General features: G+C 41.2%; 3 protein-coding genes and 3 non-coding genes across 7 annotated transcripts; 3 read left to right on the top strand and 3 right to left on the bottom strand.

Annotated features, from left to right (window-relative positions):
- Positions 1–107: 107 nt before the first annotated feature.
- On the bottom strand, positions 108–4,260 carry LOC139306641 (dTDP-D-glucose 4,6-dehydratase-like). 2 transcript variants are annotated; one of them, XM_070930545.1, is made up of 12 exons: positions 4,081–4,260; positions 3,741–3,807; positions 3,434–3,529; positions 3,155–3,245; positions 2,926–3,074; positions 2,747–2,845; positions 2,096–2,155; positions 1,528–1,571; positions 1,274–1,439; positions 1,122–1,177; positions 901–998; positions 108–810 (listed from the first exon to the last, which is right to left on the bottom strand). In XM_070930545.1, exons 1-12 carry the CDS (start codon positions 4,179–4,181, stop codon positions 716–718), a joined length of 1,122 nt encoding a protein of 373 aa, XP_070786646.1. In that variant the 5' UTR covers positions 4,182–4,260; the 3' UTR covers positions 108–715. The 2 variants fall into 2 exon arrangements, with proteins under 2 accessions (XP_070786646.1, XP_070786647.1); XM_070930546.1 differs by having other exon boundaries at positions 110–810; positions 3,434–3,502.
- Positions 4,261–4,980: 720 nt separating this feature from the next.
- gpr180 (G protein-coupled receptor 180) lies at positions 4,981–8,475 on the top strand. The gene is made up of 10 exons (XM_070930864.1): positions 4,981–5,119; positions 6,006–6,149; positions 6,301–6,395; positions 6,508–6,613; positions 6,856–7,036; positions 7,225–7,274; positions 7,438–7,595; positions 7,784–7,981; positions 8,071–8,148; positions 8,320–8,475. The coding sequence occupies exons 1-10, from the start codon at positions 4,981–4,983 to the stop codon at positions 8,473–8,475; spliced, it is 1,305 nt and encodes a 434-aa protein (XP_070786965.1).
- Positions 8,476–10,719: 2,244 nt separating this feature from the next.
- trnas-cga (transfer RNA serine (anticodon CGA)) lies at positions 10,720–10,801 on the bottom strand. The gene has a single exon. It is a non-coding gene; the product is annotated as a tRNA-Ser (tRNA).
- A 1,031-nt stretch (positions 10,802–11,832) lies between these two features.
- LOC139306853 (small integral membrane protein 11-like) lies at positions 11,833–13,840 on the top strand. Its single transcript, XM_070930813.1, has 3 exons — positions 11,833–11,913; positions 12,800–13,015; positions 13,269–13,840. Exons 1-2 carry the CDS (start codon positions 11,899–11,901, stop codon positions 12,986–12,988), a joined length of 204 nt encoding a protein of 67 aa, XP_070786914.1. The 5' UTR covers positions 11,833–11,898; the 3' UTR covers positions 12,989–13,015; positions 13,269–13,840.
- A 450-nt stretch (positions 13,841–14,290) lies between these two features.
- On the bottom strand, positions 14,291–14,409 carry LOC139307006 (5S ribosomal RNA). Its single transcript, XR_011599564.1, has one exon. It is a non-coding gene; the product is annotated as a 5S ribosomal RNA (ribosomal RNA).
- A 332-nt stretch (positions 14,410–14,741) lies between these two features.
- Positions 14,742–14,860, top strand: LOC139307010 (5S ribosomal RNA). The gene has a single exon (XR_011599568.1). It is a non-coding gene; the product is annotated as a 5S ribosomal RNA (ribosomal RNA).
- Positions 14,861–18,985: the final 4,125 nt, after the last annotated feature.

An 18,985-nucleotide genomic window follows, 5' to 3' on the forward strand; every position in this document is an offset into this window, starting at 1 on the left:
TTAGTTTAGCAGTTGTGCACGAAGAGGAGCACTGCACGAAGAAAAAAAAAAAAACTGTGCATCTATTCTGATTTTACCACAAATAAAGGTTTGGATTTGCAAATGTAACCCGTGTTTTGATCCGTGTCTGTCTTTATAAGTGTAGAGAAAAGCATGTGTCAAATACCTTGACGATATTAAATAGTTTATTTGCAATCAAATATATCTTTACAATGTGTATAAAACACACCTGGTTGAGATGGCTGCAGTTCCCTTCACATCCTTTTTATTGTAAAGCTGCTGCTACAACAAAGTATCTTTAATCAAAATGCTTTAAACATAAATATGAAGTTGAGTCACTTGAGTGCATTTAATGTGATACATGTGTCTCCCTTGTTTTGAGGCGGCCACCACCCGAACATTTGGTCACTGGAGTTGCCTGCTGAATTTGAAGGGAAATGACTTAAAAAATCAGTCACAACTCTTAATTTCACATAACGCCTGAAACATACCCTGTGGTGGTCCTGGTCCGTTGGAGCTTTCAGGTCTCTACATACTTTAAGTGTTTCAGCCTTAAACATCTAAACAAAAAGTTGTGCAAAATAAAAGCATAGATGTTTGTGCTGTAAATCAGCCATAATAGCCTCTCTGTTACACAAATATCAAGTGAAATCATTCGTGTTATGTGTCTTGGTTCACTCCTATCAGTCAAGCAGCAGGGCACTGCTGAGCCCACTCATTTGTTGGTAGCTTTTTCAAGCTGTCCTCTGATTTGTCCTCCGTCCTCGCTTGCGTCCAACCAGAAGTCGGGGTTGTCTTGGTACCATTTGACTAAAAGAAGAAAACGAATGAACATGTTTTTACATTGGCGTTAATGTACCCGCCCCGTCTCCTCGCTGTAGAGAAGTTTTTATAGATTACCAGTCTGCCTGATGCCTTCAGCCCAGGACACCTCAGCTCTCCAGCCCAGCTGCTGCAGCTTCTCACATGTGATGGGGTAGCACAGTTCGACACACGGCCTGCAGAGCAGAGGTCAAAGGTCAATGTTTGATGTTTGACGTGCATAAATGAAGGCGGCAGCATCAGTAGATTCAGGTGTGTCTCATGTTGTTATGTGAACACATCAGCACTACTTCACTCACCTGTCGGGCACAAACTCGAGCCAATCGTTCACCTCAGAGTCTGGAACATTCTTGACCTAAAAACCACAGTTTTAATACATCTTATTAAACCTTTCTTCTTTATTTGACACTATTATGTATTTCTGTGTAGAAGAAGAAGTTCCTAAACCCACCATCTTCACTAGCTCCCTGGCCAGTTGCATGATGGGAATCTCACAGCTTGTTCCGATGTTGTAGATTTCTCCCACAATCCCTTTCTCTAGAATCAGCAGGAAGGCGTCGATGGCGTCGTCGACAAACAGGAAGTGGCGGGATTTAGGAAGGATGCCCTGGATGGTGCTGCGGCAGAGAGGAGGAGGATTTGTTTTTCTTTTAATGCTCCAACTAATACTGAGGCTGGATTAGGATAACTAGTGTTCGAACCTACCATTTCTTGTTCATTTGCAAGAGGGAGAGAAACCTCGGAATGACCTGAAAGATCAAGAAGATTTCTGTTGGAGGCAGAGAATATCTTTATCCTGTGACATTAAGACTAGTTAAATCTATGATTTTAATTTAAGATTAACTCCTTTGTTCACTTTTGCTGTATCTTTGTTTTTTGTAACGCAGAAGAGTAACAAGCACAAAGGCTCTGTGATTGTCCAGCCTCTTTTAAACAGGTAAGCAGTGCCAGGTGAACATAATTAGAACGAATGAAGCAAAACAGCAGATTAGAAGGAAACCTGTGGCTATGAATCACTTTACCTTGAGTTATGCTTAGATTTTTCTGAAAGTCATGTTGCTCTAATAGGTTTACAGCTTGATCTCAGAAGTGCAGGACACATTTCAAACCTCTCTACAGTGAAGACGTTAAAGCTACCTGGTGTTCAAAATAAATCAGACAGAAGCCGCCTGACACAACCAGGTAAGGACCGCTCTCCTGCTACAGAACACTTGAGGGATACGAATGTTGAGTTGTACAAATGGACCAGCCGATGAAAGTCAGGGTGCTGTACCTTCTCAGTGTACTGCCTGGGCCCGTAGATGTTGTTGCTCCTGGTAATGATGATGGGAAACTGGTAATAGATACACAGAGCAGTGTTTAACATCCTGGGTTACTGTATCTGCAGACAAAAGTAGAATCTTTTTAAATTTTAAACCAGTTTAGAGATCAAAATGAACAAAACTTACACATGAAACACATACACTAAAGTGCACTTCTAATGAGATATATTGTAGGTAGTCATGGTTCTGAAACTAAAAGGTCCAACTGTAATTGCAGAAAATATGCAACATTTATTGCCTTATTTTGTCTGTGTCAACTTAACGTTAAAACATGTAAGGAATCAGAAGGAGTCCATTTGTAATTTTAGGGCTTCCACTAACAATTATTGTCATTATCCGCTTATTTCTTCATTGCTTCGTCTGAAAAATGGCAGAAAATTGTAAAAAAACAAACAAAAAAAGTAAAAACCCCAAAGATAGTCAGTTTACTATCACATAAGACAAGAAAAGCAGAACGTTCTCATAATTTAGAAGCAGAAACTAGGGAATGTTTGCATTTGAAGATGAGCGTCTTCAGTTTCAGATCATTTAAACCTGTTCATTCATGTCATTTAGAAGCTACTTCCCTGCCTCTGTGTGTGTGTGTGTGTGTGTGTGGGTACCTTATGCTTGTCCCAGTAGGATCTGACCAGGAACTCTGCAGCTGCTTTAGTGGCAGAATATGGATTGCAGGGCCTCACTGGACTGCTCTCATCAAACACCTGCAGAGAACAAACAGCCAAGTCACCTCATGACTCCATGATCTCCACACATCCAGCAGACAATCAGTCGAATCACTGACCTCGTCCAGACTGGCTCCATACACTTCATCGGTGCTGATGTAGATGAAGCGCTGTGGCTGGTGTCGGGCCTGATGGGCGGCTCCCAGTAAAATTCTGGTCCCTTCGATGTTAACACACTGGAAACTAGACGGAGTTTCAAATGACGACTCTGTGAGGAAAAAAATAACTCTGATTATTATTATAACAGTAAAATCAGCCCGGCGGACGAGTGTTTGAACTGCTGCTCACCGACGTGTGTTTTAGCTGCCAGGTGAAAGACCACATCGATGTTTTCTGTGTTGAATATGTGATTTACCAGCCGGGAGTTACACACATCCCCCTGTTGAAGAAAGGAGGGGATTTAAATAGTTACACTACTAGTAATATTACAAATGTCACTGAACCTTTTGTTACTGCCTTCAAAGGAAAGAAGTTTATCTTTTATGATTTATTAGAAATCTTTTGGTATTCAACAAAGCTCTCCGAGGTTATCTCTGCTTTTATAATCCTAATGTCAGCAGCCCTCACCCTGATGAAGGTGTAGTTTGCTCTGTCTTGAACGCTCTCCAGACTCCAGGGGCTGCAGCAGTAATCCAGCTGGAAGAGATCAGACAATGAGAAATGCTACAGTACATACAACATACTTCTAACCTCACACATGAGGTCAACTCACTTTTTAGATTCACAGAAAATATATTCACTGTTTGCCAAGAAATGTATATTCTAGGTTAAAAAAAAACAACAACTCTGAAATGTGTATTTAAATCATTATGGAACCGTAACTCAACACTGTAATATGTACATCTTTATATTCGTTCATCCTTTTGTGACTCACATTATCCAGGTTAATAATTCTCCACTCAGGGTGTCTGGAGACCAGTGAGCTCACAAGATGGGAGCCTCTGGAGAGAGAGAGAGAGATTCTCATAAAACTTTAACACAGTGTGGTAACCAGCAACAGGAAAAGGTTCAGATCAAAAACGCACCAAAACCAAGTGTGGTTTTCTGTTTACATGTTAATGCACCAGTAATATGACTCTAATAGTATAACTTGGATTGTGCCAAAGGGCGAGGGAGGTCAAGTTTAGTTGCCTTCCGAAATTGAACGATTACCCGTAAATGGATAACATGAAGTTATATCTTTCTTATCAATTTGAATGAATTAGTGGACTCACATGAATCCAGCGCCTCCAGTCACCAGGACAGTTCTGTTGAAGTCCATCTTTTGGTCATCACAACACTGCTGCCAGTTCACATTAAGGTCGTTTAGAGACATAGCTAATGACGACTTTTTAATCGTTTCTAAACTCCGTCATCGAGCCCGCTAGCTAACTGGTAGTACGGGAGTTCCCTATTTTCGTCAGTATAGTAGATGTATTGTGTAGTGTGCGACAGTCTCCGACCGTTTTACGGCAGTGTTGACACGTTGAAAATGGGTGGGGTGATTAACCTGTGTTGACTGGTTTCTACTCTCTGATTGGCTGTCGTATATGACGACAAAAATATGCGCTCGTTGATTGTGTGAATCCCAAATCAATCAAACTGTCAACAGTGCCGATTCGGCAAGTCAGCAGTGTCAAGTGAGCTACAATACATATGTAACGTCCGGAAGTTATTTTCACAATAAGTGTTTGGTTAACATATTTGGTTAAAATGTATTCACTCTCTGAAATAACGTGTTTTTTTGTTTTTATTATATCACATATTACTGTTAACATTCTTACATATACTGAAACATAAAGCGTACTTTCCAGAAATACACTGCTGTTACACAATTCAGTGTTTTACAAATTTTACAATCCATATAACTTTAGTTTAATTTCCAATTTGATATAAAATTCCCATGTATTCCTTAGTCTTGATTTTTCTGTGGGTCACTCTGAACATCCTAAATCTTATTTGTTCTTCTATTATTCCCCAAGCTGAGACAGACATTTTACTTCACGACAGAAACACCTAACTTCCGGTCTCAACATTGGTCAATTGACGCAGCTGGTATACTTCTGGGTTCGTGGCTCATTGAATTCATTCGCTAAATTTTATTTGCCGATAACGTTAAAATGCAAAAGGGAGAAATGTCGTACTTATTAGCCGCACTTACAGCTGTAGTTCTGCTCAGTTCGGAGGTTTTGGGGAAAACTGTAACGGGACTTTTTAATAGCGAAGCAGCGAGACAGCAGAACGGCCAGTTCATCACTAAATTCATGTACCAAGGTAACGTTAACGACGCTGCTGCTAACGTGTCCTTTCAGCAGGGACAGGGTTAGCTTATATTTAGTATTCACTCTAACGTGTGACGATGTGTTGATTAAATTCACTGTTCCTTCATTTTCTTGTTTTTTTCAGTCGCCACTGGCTCACCGACGGGTGTAACTAGCATGTCATCATCATTTTATCTGATAATGTCTGCACTGATGATTAACATCACTTTTAATTACACTACTTTGCCTGTTCTTTGTTTCTGTATATGTGCCAGTTAATATCAGGGCATCATCAGAGTTTTTCTTTTCTTTTAATTTTTCTTATTTTTGGTGACTTTCAGTGAATGCTTCAGTAACTTGAACCTAATTACAAACTAGCCTCTTTCACCACTACAGCAGCCCCCCCCCCACACCCAGGTCCCTCACTAGGGGTTTGAATCTCTGAGCATTTGGCTTGTTTTATTTCCTTGAAACAAAACGAGATTTGTGACATAGTCCTTCTCGCTTCAGGAGATGATCCTGAAACACAAGGTTTTATGGGTAGAAGCAAGGCTGGACTGCCATGGGGCCCCAGACCTCCAGGGGCCCCTGAGAACAACAGGCTTCTCAACTGGCTTGTGCTCGTTTAATTGAAAACACGTTTGTGAATCAGCACTAGGGCTACGACTAATGGTTGTTTTCATTATCGGGTAATCTGTTGAGTATATTTTGGATCAATAAATAGTTTTGTCTATAAAATGTCACAACATGGGTAGTATTCCAGCATAGAAACATGTGGCAGAGATGAAACCCACGCAGGCTTTCTTATGAAATCTTATAAATGTGCCATGTGGCCCTCAGTAAATGACATAAGAGTCAGTACCATCCAACATCATTGTCCCCTGTCTCTCTTTCTGTAGGTGATAACGGCCTGTTGGTGTGCAGGCTGGACAACTCTGCTCTGGCAACGGAGAAGGAGTCCAAACTGCTGCTGTATCGGGATATGGCCTCAGACCTGGACAACCTCAGCTGCTCCGAGAGGCTCGCCAAAGCTCAGTTCACCAGTAAGAACCAGTAATACAGAGAGCTGGTCTCTGATGTGATGGATGTGATGCAGCTGTATTGATTTATTCTTCTTATTGCTCTCCTTCCTCCACGCTGTCACCTCATCTCACTGTGTTCTTCCTCTTCCTCCTCCTCCTCCTCCTGCTTCAGTTTCTCTCCGTCAGGAAGAATTCAACCACACAATCCCTCGTCAGTCCTCCCCTACAGCCTGGCAGACCCTGTATGCTGACAGATACACGTGTCAGGTAACATCATCATCATCAACAAAGATGTAAACACTGAATGACTTTTGTCACGCCACGTTTTCCCCCTCTTTAATTCCCCGTCTCTCTCTCTGCTTCCTGTCTCTCTCTCCAGGAGAGTGCAGTGATTCCTTCTCATGCTGATCTCAGTTTTACTATCTTGCTGTTTAACGCCGACTCGGCTGGAAATCCTCTGGAGCACTTCAGCGCCGAGGAGGCAGGTCAGACATCCAGAGTACTCCACGGCTGACCACATTTTCCCAGTGCATTATTGAGCATGGAGATGTTATTTCCTGTTTATTAGTTTACTCTATAGTATAATTATCCACATCCACTGCTTTATGCTTGTGTGAGAGATCTTTGATACGCACACCGATGTGACATGATAAATTGGTTCTGAGAGATCTGCCTCATTCATGTGGGACAAAATGTTTCCTTCCTGTCTTCTCTCTCTCTCTCCCAGGCCTCCAAAGTTTCTACTTCCTCCTGCTGCTGGCCTACTTCATAGCCTGCTGTATCTACATCAAGCCTCTGTACCAGGCTCTGAGGAAAGGAGGTCCCATGCACACTGTCCTCAGAGTGCTGACCACAGCGCTGGCATTACAGGGCTGCTCCGCTCTCTGCAACTACATCCACTTGGCCAGGTGCGTCCAGTAGAGTCTGACAAACCTGCTGGGAAGTGATTTTTTTTATTTCAATTTGAGAACCACTCAAGACGGCCTCTTTTTAATGATGATGGCATGACGGCAGCTGATTGGTTATAAAATGTTTTCCTATAAACTAAAACAGAAGCTAGAAGATGAGCAAAAACAAACTGTTAATTCTATTGCAGGTATTCTAGAGATGGTATTGGTCTTCCACTGATGGGCAGCCTGGCAGAGTGTATGTTCCTCTCTCTTCCCTTCTATATTTATGTCTCTTCTGAAGATTAATCATAAGAGCAAGAGGAACTTCACTTTCTGATTATTTCAGATTCATTTTTAAACAGATAAGAAATGAATTGTCATGTTAAGTCTTCTTTTTCCACTCGCTGTTCCCGGCGCAGTCTGGGATATGGTGTCCCAGGTGTCCATGCTGTACATGTTACTGAGTCTGTGTATGGGCTGGACTCTGAGCCGGGGCAGGAAACCTCAGTCCAGACCTCTGCAGTGGGAACAGAGTCCGGCTTCTACGGCTGTTGCTGTGGGTGGAGTCGTCACACAGGTATGCAGGATTACAGTTAGTTAAACTAATTTCAGGTTGATAATGACTTTTAGTGTGATATGAAAGAATGGTGGAGTTCTGGCATAAACCTCAGAAGAAAGTCACAATTTTGAGGAAAGTTAGTCAGATTTGTTAGCAGCATCAGAAGCCTTCGGGAGTCAACTAATAATAAACGCTGTCATGTTCAGGGAGTGTTGCTGCTGTGGGAGCAGTATTCAGAGTCAGAGAGTGAACATCACAGCTACCACACCCAGCAGAGTCTGGCAGGTCTCCTCCTCATGGTCCTGAGGGTGGTCCTGGCCCTCCTGCTGGCCTCAGTCCTCTACCAGATCACCTCCACCGAGAGGAGCACCCTGAAGAGAGACTTCTACCTCTGCTTCGCCAAGGTACAACCACACAGTGGTCTAATATACAGACAAAACATTTACCTGCAGGTCATCCGGTGGTCATGTGGTCTTCCTTGTGTTCTCTGCAGGGATGCTTCCTGTGGTTCCTCTGCCATCCCGTCCTCTTCCTCTTGTCTGTTATCTTCCACGAGCACCAGAGGGAGAAGGTTTGAACACACAAATAAGCCACTTTTTTAGAAAATGAGTGCTAATGTTGCTCCGTCTCTGCTTGATGTGTAAATAGGCATCTGCTTTCTAACAAGTTCACTTTATAAGGTGATAATACTTCAGATATTGTATTTTAAAAGTGGACAAATGGCGTCTCTAACTCTCCGTAGGTGGTGACTATCGGTGTGATCCTCTGCCAGTCCATCTCCATGGTGACGCTCTACCAGCTCTTCCTGTCTCGCTCTCTCTACTGGGAGGTCTCCTCTCTCTCCTCAGTGTCTCTGCCACTCACCATGTCCAGGGCGAACCACAGGGGGCGCTACTGAGCACATCCACTGCTGTGCTTCACCCGATCATCGTGAGCGAGGGAGAACATGCTGCGACAGGGAGGCTTCACCTCCCGCTGTGTCAGAGGAGGGAAAACTCCTGGGCATGAAGAGGAAGCAGAGAAGATGAGAAGTGCTGTGACTGTTTCCTGGGAGAACAGCAATGGCCACGAGTAAGGACGTTACCAGGGAACTATAGCATAAGGAAGATATTTACAGCAACACCCTACCTCTAGTTACTGACTGGGATTAACATTACTGAGCAGGAGGAATGATATTTGATGCAGAGCCTCCTAGAGAAGGGACATCAGGCTTTCAAGTGGTTTCCTGGGCTCTCCATGTCATTCTGGATGTCATGACTAACAGCCAAAGTACAATTTCAAAACAGACCAACAAGACAATGAAGAAAGGATTGACTAATGATGGAAACTTAACTTGCATACGGTGCAGCAGGCTGAAGGTGGAGATGGTTGTTTGGACCTCAAGGACACAACCCAGGATCAGCAGACTTGAGAGGTTTGTTGTGTTCAAGGAAACGTCTCTGCAAGCACACAAATGTAGTCTTTGTCGCAGAGGAATCACAGATTTACTAGAAAGGAAAACTCAAAGCGCAGGGAAGCGTTACACTTTGAAAACATATAGCATGTAGCTGGAGACACACTGCATGAGTCATTTCCCACACTACCTGGGCTTTAATGCTTCAAAACATGAGAAACAGGAGAAACCCAACTCTACAAAAAGCTACAGTCATGGCCCTTTTTTATGGCAACACATGAATCCCACTGTGTAAATACATTCCAACGATATTCCCAAATCCACACTTACACTCTGACTTTATCAAATTATTCAGCTCTGGTCTGGGCCTGCTGTGACTTCCTGTGAGTGAGGCTCATTAAAACAGACCCTTCATTAGGGCCCAGTGGGAGCAGGCAGTTTCATGAAGGACTTTTGCTGTGCATTAAAGCAGTACATGTTATCTGGGCTGTATGGACTATATGGACACTGTATGTGGGTATAAGAGGATGCATCTACTGTATATTTTATTTTGACAATGACAATATTATTCTAATTAGACAACAAAAAAATATGACGCCCCTGTTTGTATTCTGTACTAAACATTTACTCCTCAGATTGTTAGATTTGGTTACAGTTTAAGTTGATTTAATTTAATAACATGGAAAAGCAAGTGTCCAATCCAGTCATTCCTTTTTTGCAGTATTCACAATCCACTTTGTACATTACATGTATTTATTTTCTATACAACCCAACCTGTGGAAATGTGGGACCTGTGATCATGACAACTGTAATAAAATATGTGTTGTGTAACTTGGCTAATCCTAAACACTTGTTATGACTAAAGTCCTTCATGTTTTTACGTTGGGTTAATTTGTAGAACACAAACACTATAATCATGGGACTGTTTATTAAATCTGCTGTTTTCCTTTTGAGATGGACTCCTGGTGCAAAGCAGTTTACTGTAACCTTGGCATTTACCTTGCCTGCTTAAAGTAACCCAGTTCATATTTTTTGCTCACAGCTGGCACACATCGGATATGTGTTATCAGGAGTCTGATATTTCTAGGTCTGTTTCATTGTGTGAAAATGAATCTAGAAGGAATTCTTTATCTGTCAGTAAAGTTTGGATTACAATGTGATATATTGAGATACATATGCTGTAGAGCTTTAGCTTGCTTGTCTTATGACACAAAAGCAAGACCAGTCTGAAGTCTTACCTAGCCTATCTTACCTAAACTTGATTACAGTGACAAACTGATCCCCAGAGTGTGTTTATAGTGCTCTGTTGGGGTCTGATCTGGCCAAAATCTTTCATGATTTTAAATAAAAGATCAACATAAATAATTGCAGTTATAGCCTATCTCTTTTTTTGTCTTTATACTGCTGGACATTTATTTGTCTGACAGCTCTTCAATTTCTGCAAATTCTTTCAAAAATTAAGATTTTCCCCCACAAGGTTAAAGTAAATGGGGTAGCCTTTATGACCCATGATGGTTTAATTTACCCAATTTTATTTGAGGAAATACTGTAATTAATCTACATACAGTATATCCCATTTCCACAGAGAAGAAACTGCCTCATATCTACCTCATCTGAGGTGCACTGTACTGAGAGGAATTCAAATACCATGTCTGCAAAACCATGTACGGGTCTTGAAACATAAACAATGTTGCTATGCTGTCTGTCAAATCAATAAAGTTTTCGATGTAAAAGAAAAAAGAAAAACTTCGTCACGAACAGGATTCGAACCTGTGCGGGGAAACCCCATTGGATTTCGAGTCCAACGCCTTAACCTCTCGGCCACCGTGACTACGCATGCCTACTAGACGTCACGTATCTTTTTATGGAGGATTTTTACAATTAGAAGCCATTTGTATCAAGCTATGTTGCCATACATGCCAGTAATTACATGCTCCTCTGTTACCAAACCTAGCTAAACTTACCGTTAGCAAGCACTGTGTTTTGCTAACCACGTTGTCGATCAGTTGCTGGCATTATGTTTTTAATTTTGTACAAGAGACATGGGCGACAATTTACAGTGTTTGTTGATCAAAAAACACAATAAATCTTTCCTATTTCAAAGCCGTTACGTGTAGTAAGTGTATGATGCATTATAGTGCCATCTTCAAGCAAAACAGTTACAAGTTAGCAACGTTAAGTTTTATAGTGTTTGTAAGACTATTTAGCTATTTAGATTTAGATATTTAGCAATAGAGTGTTGGTTTCTTGAATTAAGTGAAAACATTTTTCCTTGCTTGGTGAAGTGTTTAGTGAGTAATTATCTTTAACTGGTAACTTGATAAGGAAGACAGTATCGGGTATATTTGTATCCCAAGCTATGACTCTATCTAGTTTATTTGAGACATTTAATATTTAACTAAAAATGAATCTGAAGATGCCAATAGAACACATTTCGGCGAGGGACCCAAAGCTCCAGCATCTCCAAACAGCCTTTTTTGATGAGCCATGACAGTATGCCTCTTTTATTCTACTAGTAAAACCTTCAAGCAAGTTCTAGTCTGGTTCATTCATGCTACAGTCTATGAAGGGTAATGATGCATTCGAGTGCAATGGGAATGACTACAACTGCCTAAAACAATCAATTAAAAAACATTTCGAAAATGAATTAAATTAAAAAAATCACTTCACCACATGTTTTGTGCAGTGTATCACCACTAAGTGTCTGTATGTTAATGCTACAATTGTTGTCTATTGTAAACTAAAACCGGATACATCAGAGTCAAAACGTTGCTTTGCACTATGAATTTTAAGGCAGCACAGACTACGTCCTGCGGAGACTGCATTTCGATTGGTCCATCACTACAAGCCCCGCCTTCTGCTGAGGAGCATTAATACCCTTTAGCTGTCACAAGAAGAGGAAGAAACTTCAAACCTACAGAAGCTAAAATGATCAACTGGAAGGTAAATAAACTTATTATTTTATAGATACCCAATGCATGTTTTGTTATTAGTTTAGTAGCTGTTTCGTATTTGGTTATTTTTTGATAATACATACGTTGTCTCAACTGTGACTAGCATATTGCTAACGTTGCTACAGCTGTAGCAGACAAGTTGACGTGTCTGGCATTATAACATTATGTCACAACACACGTTTCACATTTAGCCACATAGTAAATCCAAGTTATGATTAAACAGTGTGCATGCCTGTCGTGCCGTCTTTCTGTATCTGTTGTGTGTGTGGCCGTGAATTGTCATACATTGCCATTCATTTAATTTGTGGCTAAATGGGACACTTTTGCGACACTCCTGTTGGAAATGCGTTAACACTAACCCTGCGAATAGGTTGAGAATAACAACTATCTAAAACGGTTGTAACAGTTAAAAAATAAATGACATAAATGCCACTTGATGGGTTTATGTATGCCGAATTAAAAAGTGTTCTGCGTTGATGAGGAAAATGTTTTGAAACTTATTGAGCGGCGTTAAATATTGGAGAGTATACGTTGGAATTTGAAAATTGTCTGATTTTTTAATTAAGTTTGGGCAACAATGACTGTATGATCTGTTATAACTATAAGTCAGAATGCACATGGTTTGCAGCTGCTTCTCCCTTTCACACACTGCCACCCCTCTCTGTGACCAAATTAACTCCCACCTCCCAATTGGACAGCTGAGGCCTCTGGAGGACAAGAGGGGGGGGGGGGGGGGGCATCTTCTCCAGGGCCCCAGACTGTTCCAGAGCTTTCTTTCCCTTCTTTCATTTCCTATTGTCAGTGGTAAAGTTTGTGTGTCTGAAAGAAAAAAACCTATGAAACTCTCCTCAAACATAAACTCTGTCTATCCTCAGGCTTTGGACAACGTCCCTGTCCTCCTGTACATCCTGGCCCTAAAGACACTGCTGCTGTGTCTGGCGTTCGCCGGGGTGAAGATCTACCAGAGTAAGAAAGCAGAGGAAGCCCTGAAGAAGCAGCAGGCTGAGAAGAGGAGGCTAGCCCAGCAGACACAGGAGCTCATCGACAACAAGAAGGAAGACTAAGCAGAGGAGAGAAGCTGCTGTAAACAGGTACTGTACCTCATCATACAGTGTTTAATAGTCGTGCCTACAGGGATGCTTAAAACTTAAAGTAATCAGTTGTTTTACAGGCAGTCGTGATTCATTCATTATATTCATTTGCAATCAGCTACCATGTCTTTCAAATCTATGAAGTTGTCTCTTATATCTGATGTTCTGCATGTTTATAAATGATCTCAATAAGTTTGTTTTAAATTTCAAATTAAGTGATCCATCTCACTAACTTTCCTTCTCTCTTCTCCAGGGAAACATGTTACCGACCTGAGCAACAAGTCACTTTCTCCAAATATGAGCCAGATGTCTGACTGACGGCAACAATGATCAGGAAATGATTTGTGCTTCCACAAACTGTTCACCACGTCGGTTTTATATATATTTATGTTCACTATATATATTGTGTAAACGTTTGACTGAACCAGGTTTTTATAAGATGAAATTACAGCAGAAAACGTGGACTCCTGAAGTGAGCCTGAGACGAAGGACTGCTTTGTCTTTTAAGCTGTGATGAATTCAGTGAAAGAACCACAGCAGGCTTAGCATCAGCTTATCAAACATCCACTCATTTCTGGGCTCAGCTTCCCCACACATCTTCTGCCTTGTTTATACTAGTATCTGCAATTCAACACTTCAGCTGAGGGTGGTCCACACTCACTGAAAACGAGTGCAGCTTCATTTTGTACACTGTAACAGTACGTAGATTCAAATCTTGTCAAATCTGCTTATTTATAAGAATACAGCATGGTGTTTATTCTGCAGTATTGCTTCTAAATTGTGATCCAGCTTTGTGCCTAAGTTTTGTAATTGTATTAAATCATTTGATCCACATGTTACAATGTTATTCATGCTTAATTTCCCACAATTCCTGGGTAAAAAAAACTCCCAATGAGTGCTATTTATCTCTCATTAGACTGACAACAGTCTCACATTGAGTCTGCTTTTATCAGTCTTTAACTCGGCCTTCCAGCAATGTGAGTAAATATTCCCCCTTTTAAATAACTGAACAATGGTGCTACTCTACTTTTGTTTTTTTGTCCCCTTTTAACTCAAATGCCACTCACAGCGTTTTCACTATCCAATCCATCATACTCTGCCACTCAGGTGTCTATGGCAGGTTATATTCCTGGCAAGACTCTACTCGTCTATTGTGTGTGGGGGGGTTCTTGTTAATTGGTGAATAAAAATAATTTTTCATCCCTAATACACTTCCTCCACGACAAGCTGCTGTTTTTCAAAGCTCTGTCGCCACTGAAGAAACATAAGTGAAAAAGCTTACAGCACCTGGTATTCCCAGGCGGTCTCCCATCCAAGTACTAACCAGGCCCGACCCTGCTTAGCTTCCGAGATCGGACGAGATCGGGCGTGTTCAGAGTGGTGTGGCCGTAAGCGATTATCTGTGCTACATGCGGCCGTTTTAAAGATGCTGTAACCTCAAGAAGTCTTATGTTTTTATATGTAGATCGTTTCATTATCATTTATTGCACTTTAACCAGTATTTAGTTGAACATTTCAGTGGCTATTTTATGTCCCATTTGCTTAAGAGTCATTTTAGTGCCATTGTTTTACCAGGGACAGTTGAGAGTGTAACAGACTCAGTGATATGTGCAACAGTACAGTGTGGAGTCTGATGTGAACCCCAGGAGACCCCATCTGAACAGAAAGAATACCCAAACGTGAGGTCACAGTGTCTTTAAAAAGGTGTCTTGTACATGAAGTAATCGCTTACGGCCACACCACTCTGAACACGCCCGATCTCGTCCGATCTCGGAAGCTAAGCAGGGTCGGGCCTGGTTAGTACTTGGATGGGAGACCGCCTGGGAATACCAGGTGCTGTAAGCTTTTTCACTTCTGTTTTAGAAACAGCAGAGGGCGCTGCTGCTGCTTCCTCAGTGAACTGAAGCATTCACCGACCTGTTTTGAGTGATGTGTTTCATGTCAGTACTGTGTGGAGCAACAAGGAGAATATATTCATATGTCAATCGTATGTTGATCTTTAGGTTTTAAAAGCCAACATGTGATGGTTGAAAAGCTTTGAGGGAAACATTATAACCAGGTACAGGTCAGGTACACATGGTGTTCAAGACTTCAATGTTCTGGGTTCAAAAGAAAAAAAAGTGAAGCCAAAACATCACTATCGCCCCCTGGTGGCTGGCTGCAGTATCTGTCATAAACCGTGTTAGCGGATGGGAGATACCAAACCAAAGTACACATCAAATACATTTTTCCCAAAGATGGTTTCTGTCATTTTACTTAATTCTTATCACGCTGATGTTTGTTCAAGTGTTCATTTTACTGATAAGTTTGGTTTTAATTAGTTAGTTAATGCTATAAAAAGTGGGTGTGTATGTATGTGTGTGTGGGGGGGGGGGGGGCTGTCATGTCATGATTGACAGCTTAGATTGACTGTGGTGTGCTCGCCATTGGGTCATGTGGGTGAATGGGCGGGACCTGGCACCGCGGCACCTCGCCGATCATCACTGCGCAGACTCTAGCATTAAATGACGTCACCAGCGCCAGATGGTAACGCCCGTATCCGAGATATTTTGTCTTCATTTTTGTACAGTGGGACATACAAAAATACAGTCTATGCTTCAAAATTTGAGTCTGACAGAGAGGTTTGAAAGCAGACATCTCATCAACAACTCTAGAAGAAAGACAAACAGGCCAGACTTCATCCAGAGAGACAGCTCAGCAGGATGAGCTGCTGACTTTTAAACTGTGACTTTTAAAAGGAAATCAGCAGAGCATGGATACTGCCCCCTACAGGCTGCTCTGGTTCAGTGTCCAATCTAATCACACGCACCTGCAGCCAGTTACCTGGATGGTTATCGACATGATTCGTGATGACACATCTAAACCAATGAGTTCCTAAAGAAAGGAGTCAATAAGCTACTCTGCAGCTGTTATAGTACATCTATTTTTTAAAAACTTCATGTGACATACATAATTCTCTGAGAGTGGGACTAATACAACATTTGTTTCATTAATAGAAAAAACGGAGGCTGTCTGGAAGTGTTGAAGCAGGGAAAGAACTATGTGGTTGAGCAGGAATTGAACTTCCAACCTTGTGAACACCAACTCTGACGTACTCTACCCACTTAGTACAATCCGGGTTCCCCCGGGTATAAATAGGATTGGATTCTCTCACTTCCTGTTTGACAGTCGGCCATTTTGCCTGGAGGTGACGAGGACAGGAGCACATGCTACAAACATTTTGGTGAGTGCGATTGCATTTCAATCAATTTGAATGTTTAGAGAAATAAGATTGAATGTGTTTGTGTAGTTCTTTCATTAGCTTGTGAATTGTGTCAGTATGCATACCAGACTAAGCAGAAACTAGCTAAGTTAGCATGCTTTTGTCCCACATGTTGCATTGTTTGGCTAAAGCTAACACGCTACGCTTGTTGATTGGCATTTTGTGCTGTTTTTCAAACTTGTTGACTTGTTGGCTGTTAGAATTGAAAGGAAGAGATTGACTTGATTTGTTGTGTGACATGTTTCTGGTTAGTTTGTTGTGCATACTGATGTAATTTACAAGTTAATGAAAGAAGTACACATTCAGTCTTATTTCTTTGTACATTCAAATTGATTGATATGCAATTAGCACTCACCTGTGCTATGTGGATATGCACCACTGATCTGTGTGCTATGTTTTTTTTTTTTGGCTGCGAAAAAAAGTCACTCCCATAACCCCCTGCTCTCATGTCCTGAAATCTCGGGAGGGGACACGGCCCCCTCCCTTATACACCGCCCGTGTCATGCAACCACCCATGCAAACTCTCACACTGTGATGCTCCAGGCACCGGCCACGGGCAGATTCGAACCAGACACTGCACCCGCTTGTGTCTGGCAGTCACACATCGAACCCACCACGCCACCAACACCCTTCACACTTAAGACAGATCTCCGGGCGTATTTATTTCTTCACTTTTGGGTGTTGGACTTTAAAATTCACAGACTCTCGTAAGATTTGAACCCCTGACCTCAGCGGTTCTGATCAGTGTCTCAACACCCTGAGCTATTTCCTCTGAGGCACTTCTGTCCTCCTTAAAGGTTTTCACTTTTTACTTTGGATCCTGGACTGGAATAAATTACGTGGTCTGGGAATCGAACCAATGTCGTCAAAAACATTTCACATTGAATCTCATAAGATTTGAACCCACAATCTCAGAGGTTCTGAACAGTGTCTTAACACCTTGAGCTATTTCATCTGAGACACTCCTATTCTCCTTCTTAGAGGTTTTCACTTTTTACTTTGGATCCTGGACTGGAATTAATTATGGGGTCTGGGAATCGAACCCATGTCCTCAAAAACATTTCACACTGACAATCTCGGAGGTTCTGATCAGTGTCTTAACACCCCGAGCTATTTCATCTGAGACACTCTACCATTCTGTCCTTGACCTCAAAAATCTCAAAACAGAGGAGGGTTAAGATCAAACTTAAGATCAGTACTCTTCAATTATTTTTCCTTCGGACATCCGACTCTTTGAGTCACCCAGGGATTGAACCTAAAACCTCAAAACTACTCACGAGTGTCCTAAGACAGTAAGGCACCATGCCTGACCGCTTTCTAGTTTCATGAGCACCTTTGAGACCACACTTTGGGTGCTGGACTTCAAAATTAACTGAGTCCTGTGGGGATCGAACCCATGTCATCAAAACAGCTGAAGAGGTATCTAACACCTTGAACCACTAAATCAGAGACACTGAATGTATCATTTTTAAAGCTTATCAGGCTCAAATTGTGCATACGCGATCCTTTGAGTTCTCTTGTAGAGCCACCATGAGTTTGTGAAATGTCTCCACAACTATTGGATGGACTGACATGATTATTGGTCCTGAAATTGGTGTTCCCTTTACGATGAATTGACTTTTCATCTTTGGTTTATGACATTGTTGACATTCCCGTCAGCCTCAGCAGCGTATTTAGCTCAAAGCACCACTGTGCCAAAGTACAACCTCACAGAACTACCCAACTAATTTAATCGGCTATATATAATAATAACTTTATGTATACAGCACAAATCAAATTTAAATGATATATATAATATAAATATATATTTGTATAGAGAGACAAAGCATCAGTGATACTGTAGCAAGTGTGTGTTTTTTCTGCCTGGGAATACCAGGTGCTGTAAGCTTTTTCACTTCTCTTAATAAACAACAGAGGGCGCTGCTGCGTCTTCAGTGGAGACAGGTTTTTATAAACAGAGCATCTTGCTCAGCTTCTGTTGTTTAAGACAGAAAGCTAAATAATTTACCTTTTAACATGTTTTTGATTTAACCATGACAAAGTAAAGACATACATACAAAGGAAATTCTTTCCTATATTAATGAAAATCAATATATGTGAAGTAACAGACGCACACTGTCTTTGTCATGTTTCAAACTTCTTCTGATGACGTCAATTACAACAGCAGGGACATTTCTTTTAAATTACAGTCAATGTCTGTTAAAGTATATATGTTGCACGATAACGTGTACTTTTACATTGAAACCAGATCCCAAAAGGAAGAATTTTCTTACAGAAGACATCTGTTAGATAAAAGTATGCATATCTCATTTAAAACAGTGAAATGATCATGTGTGTACTTGACGGTTGTATTTACAGATTTATTCTGTTGTTTTATGGAGCCACACATACATTTTTCCTGTAATTTGACAATAACGTTTTTCATAACCTTTTTTTTAGCAAAACTTGTAAATTAAGATGAATTGTTAATGTTTTGGCTCTCCATAGTGCACAGGCCCATTGTCACATGTTATTGGAATAAATTCTTTGGAAATTTTATGTTTGTACTTACAGTCAGGGTAACTCCCTGATGGAGAGTAACAACCAACAATATCAAAGGGTGAGCTACTTTTTCTAAATTCATTCTTTTTAGCACCCACACAGATGTCGTCCACTGATTTTCTATCGCTCAGGATGAAGGTATTTATCTCCTTGCATGTTTTGGTGTC

This window comes from Enoplosus armatus, chromosome 24 (genome assembly GCF_043641665.1).
Source record: "Enoplosus armatus isolate fEnoArm2 chromosome 24, fEnoArm2.hap1, whole genome shotgun sequence".
Taxonomy (NCBI): domain Eukaryota; kingdom Metazoa; phylum Chordata; class Actinopteri; order Centrarchiformes; family Enoplosidae; genus Enoplosus; species Enoplosus armatus.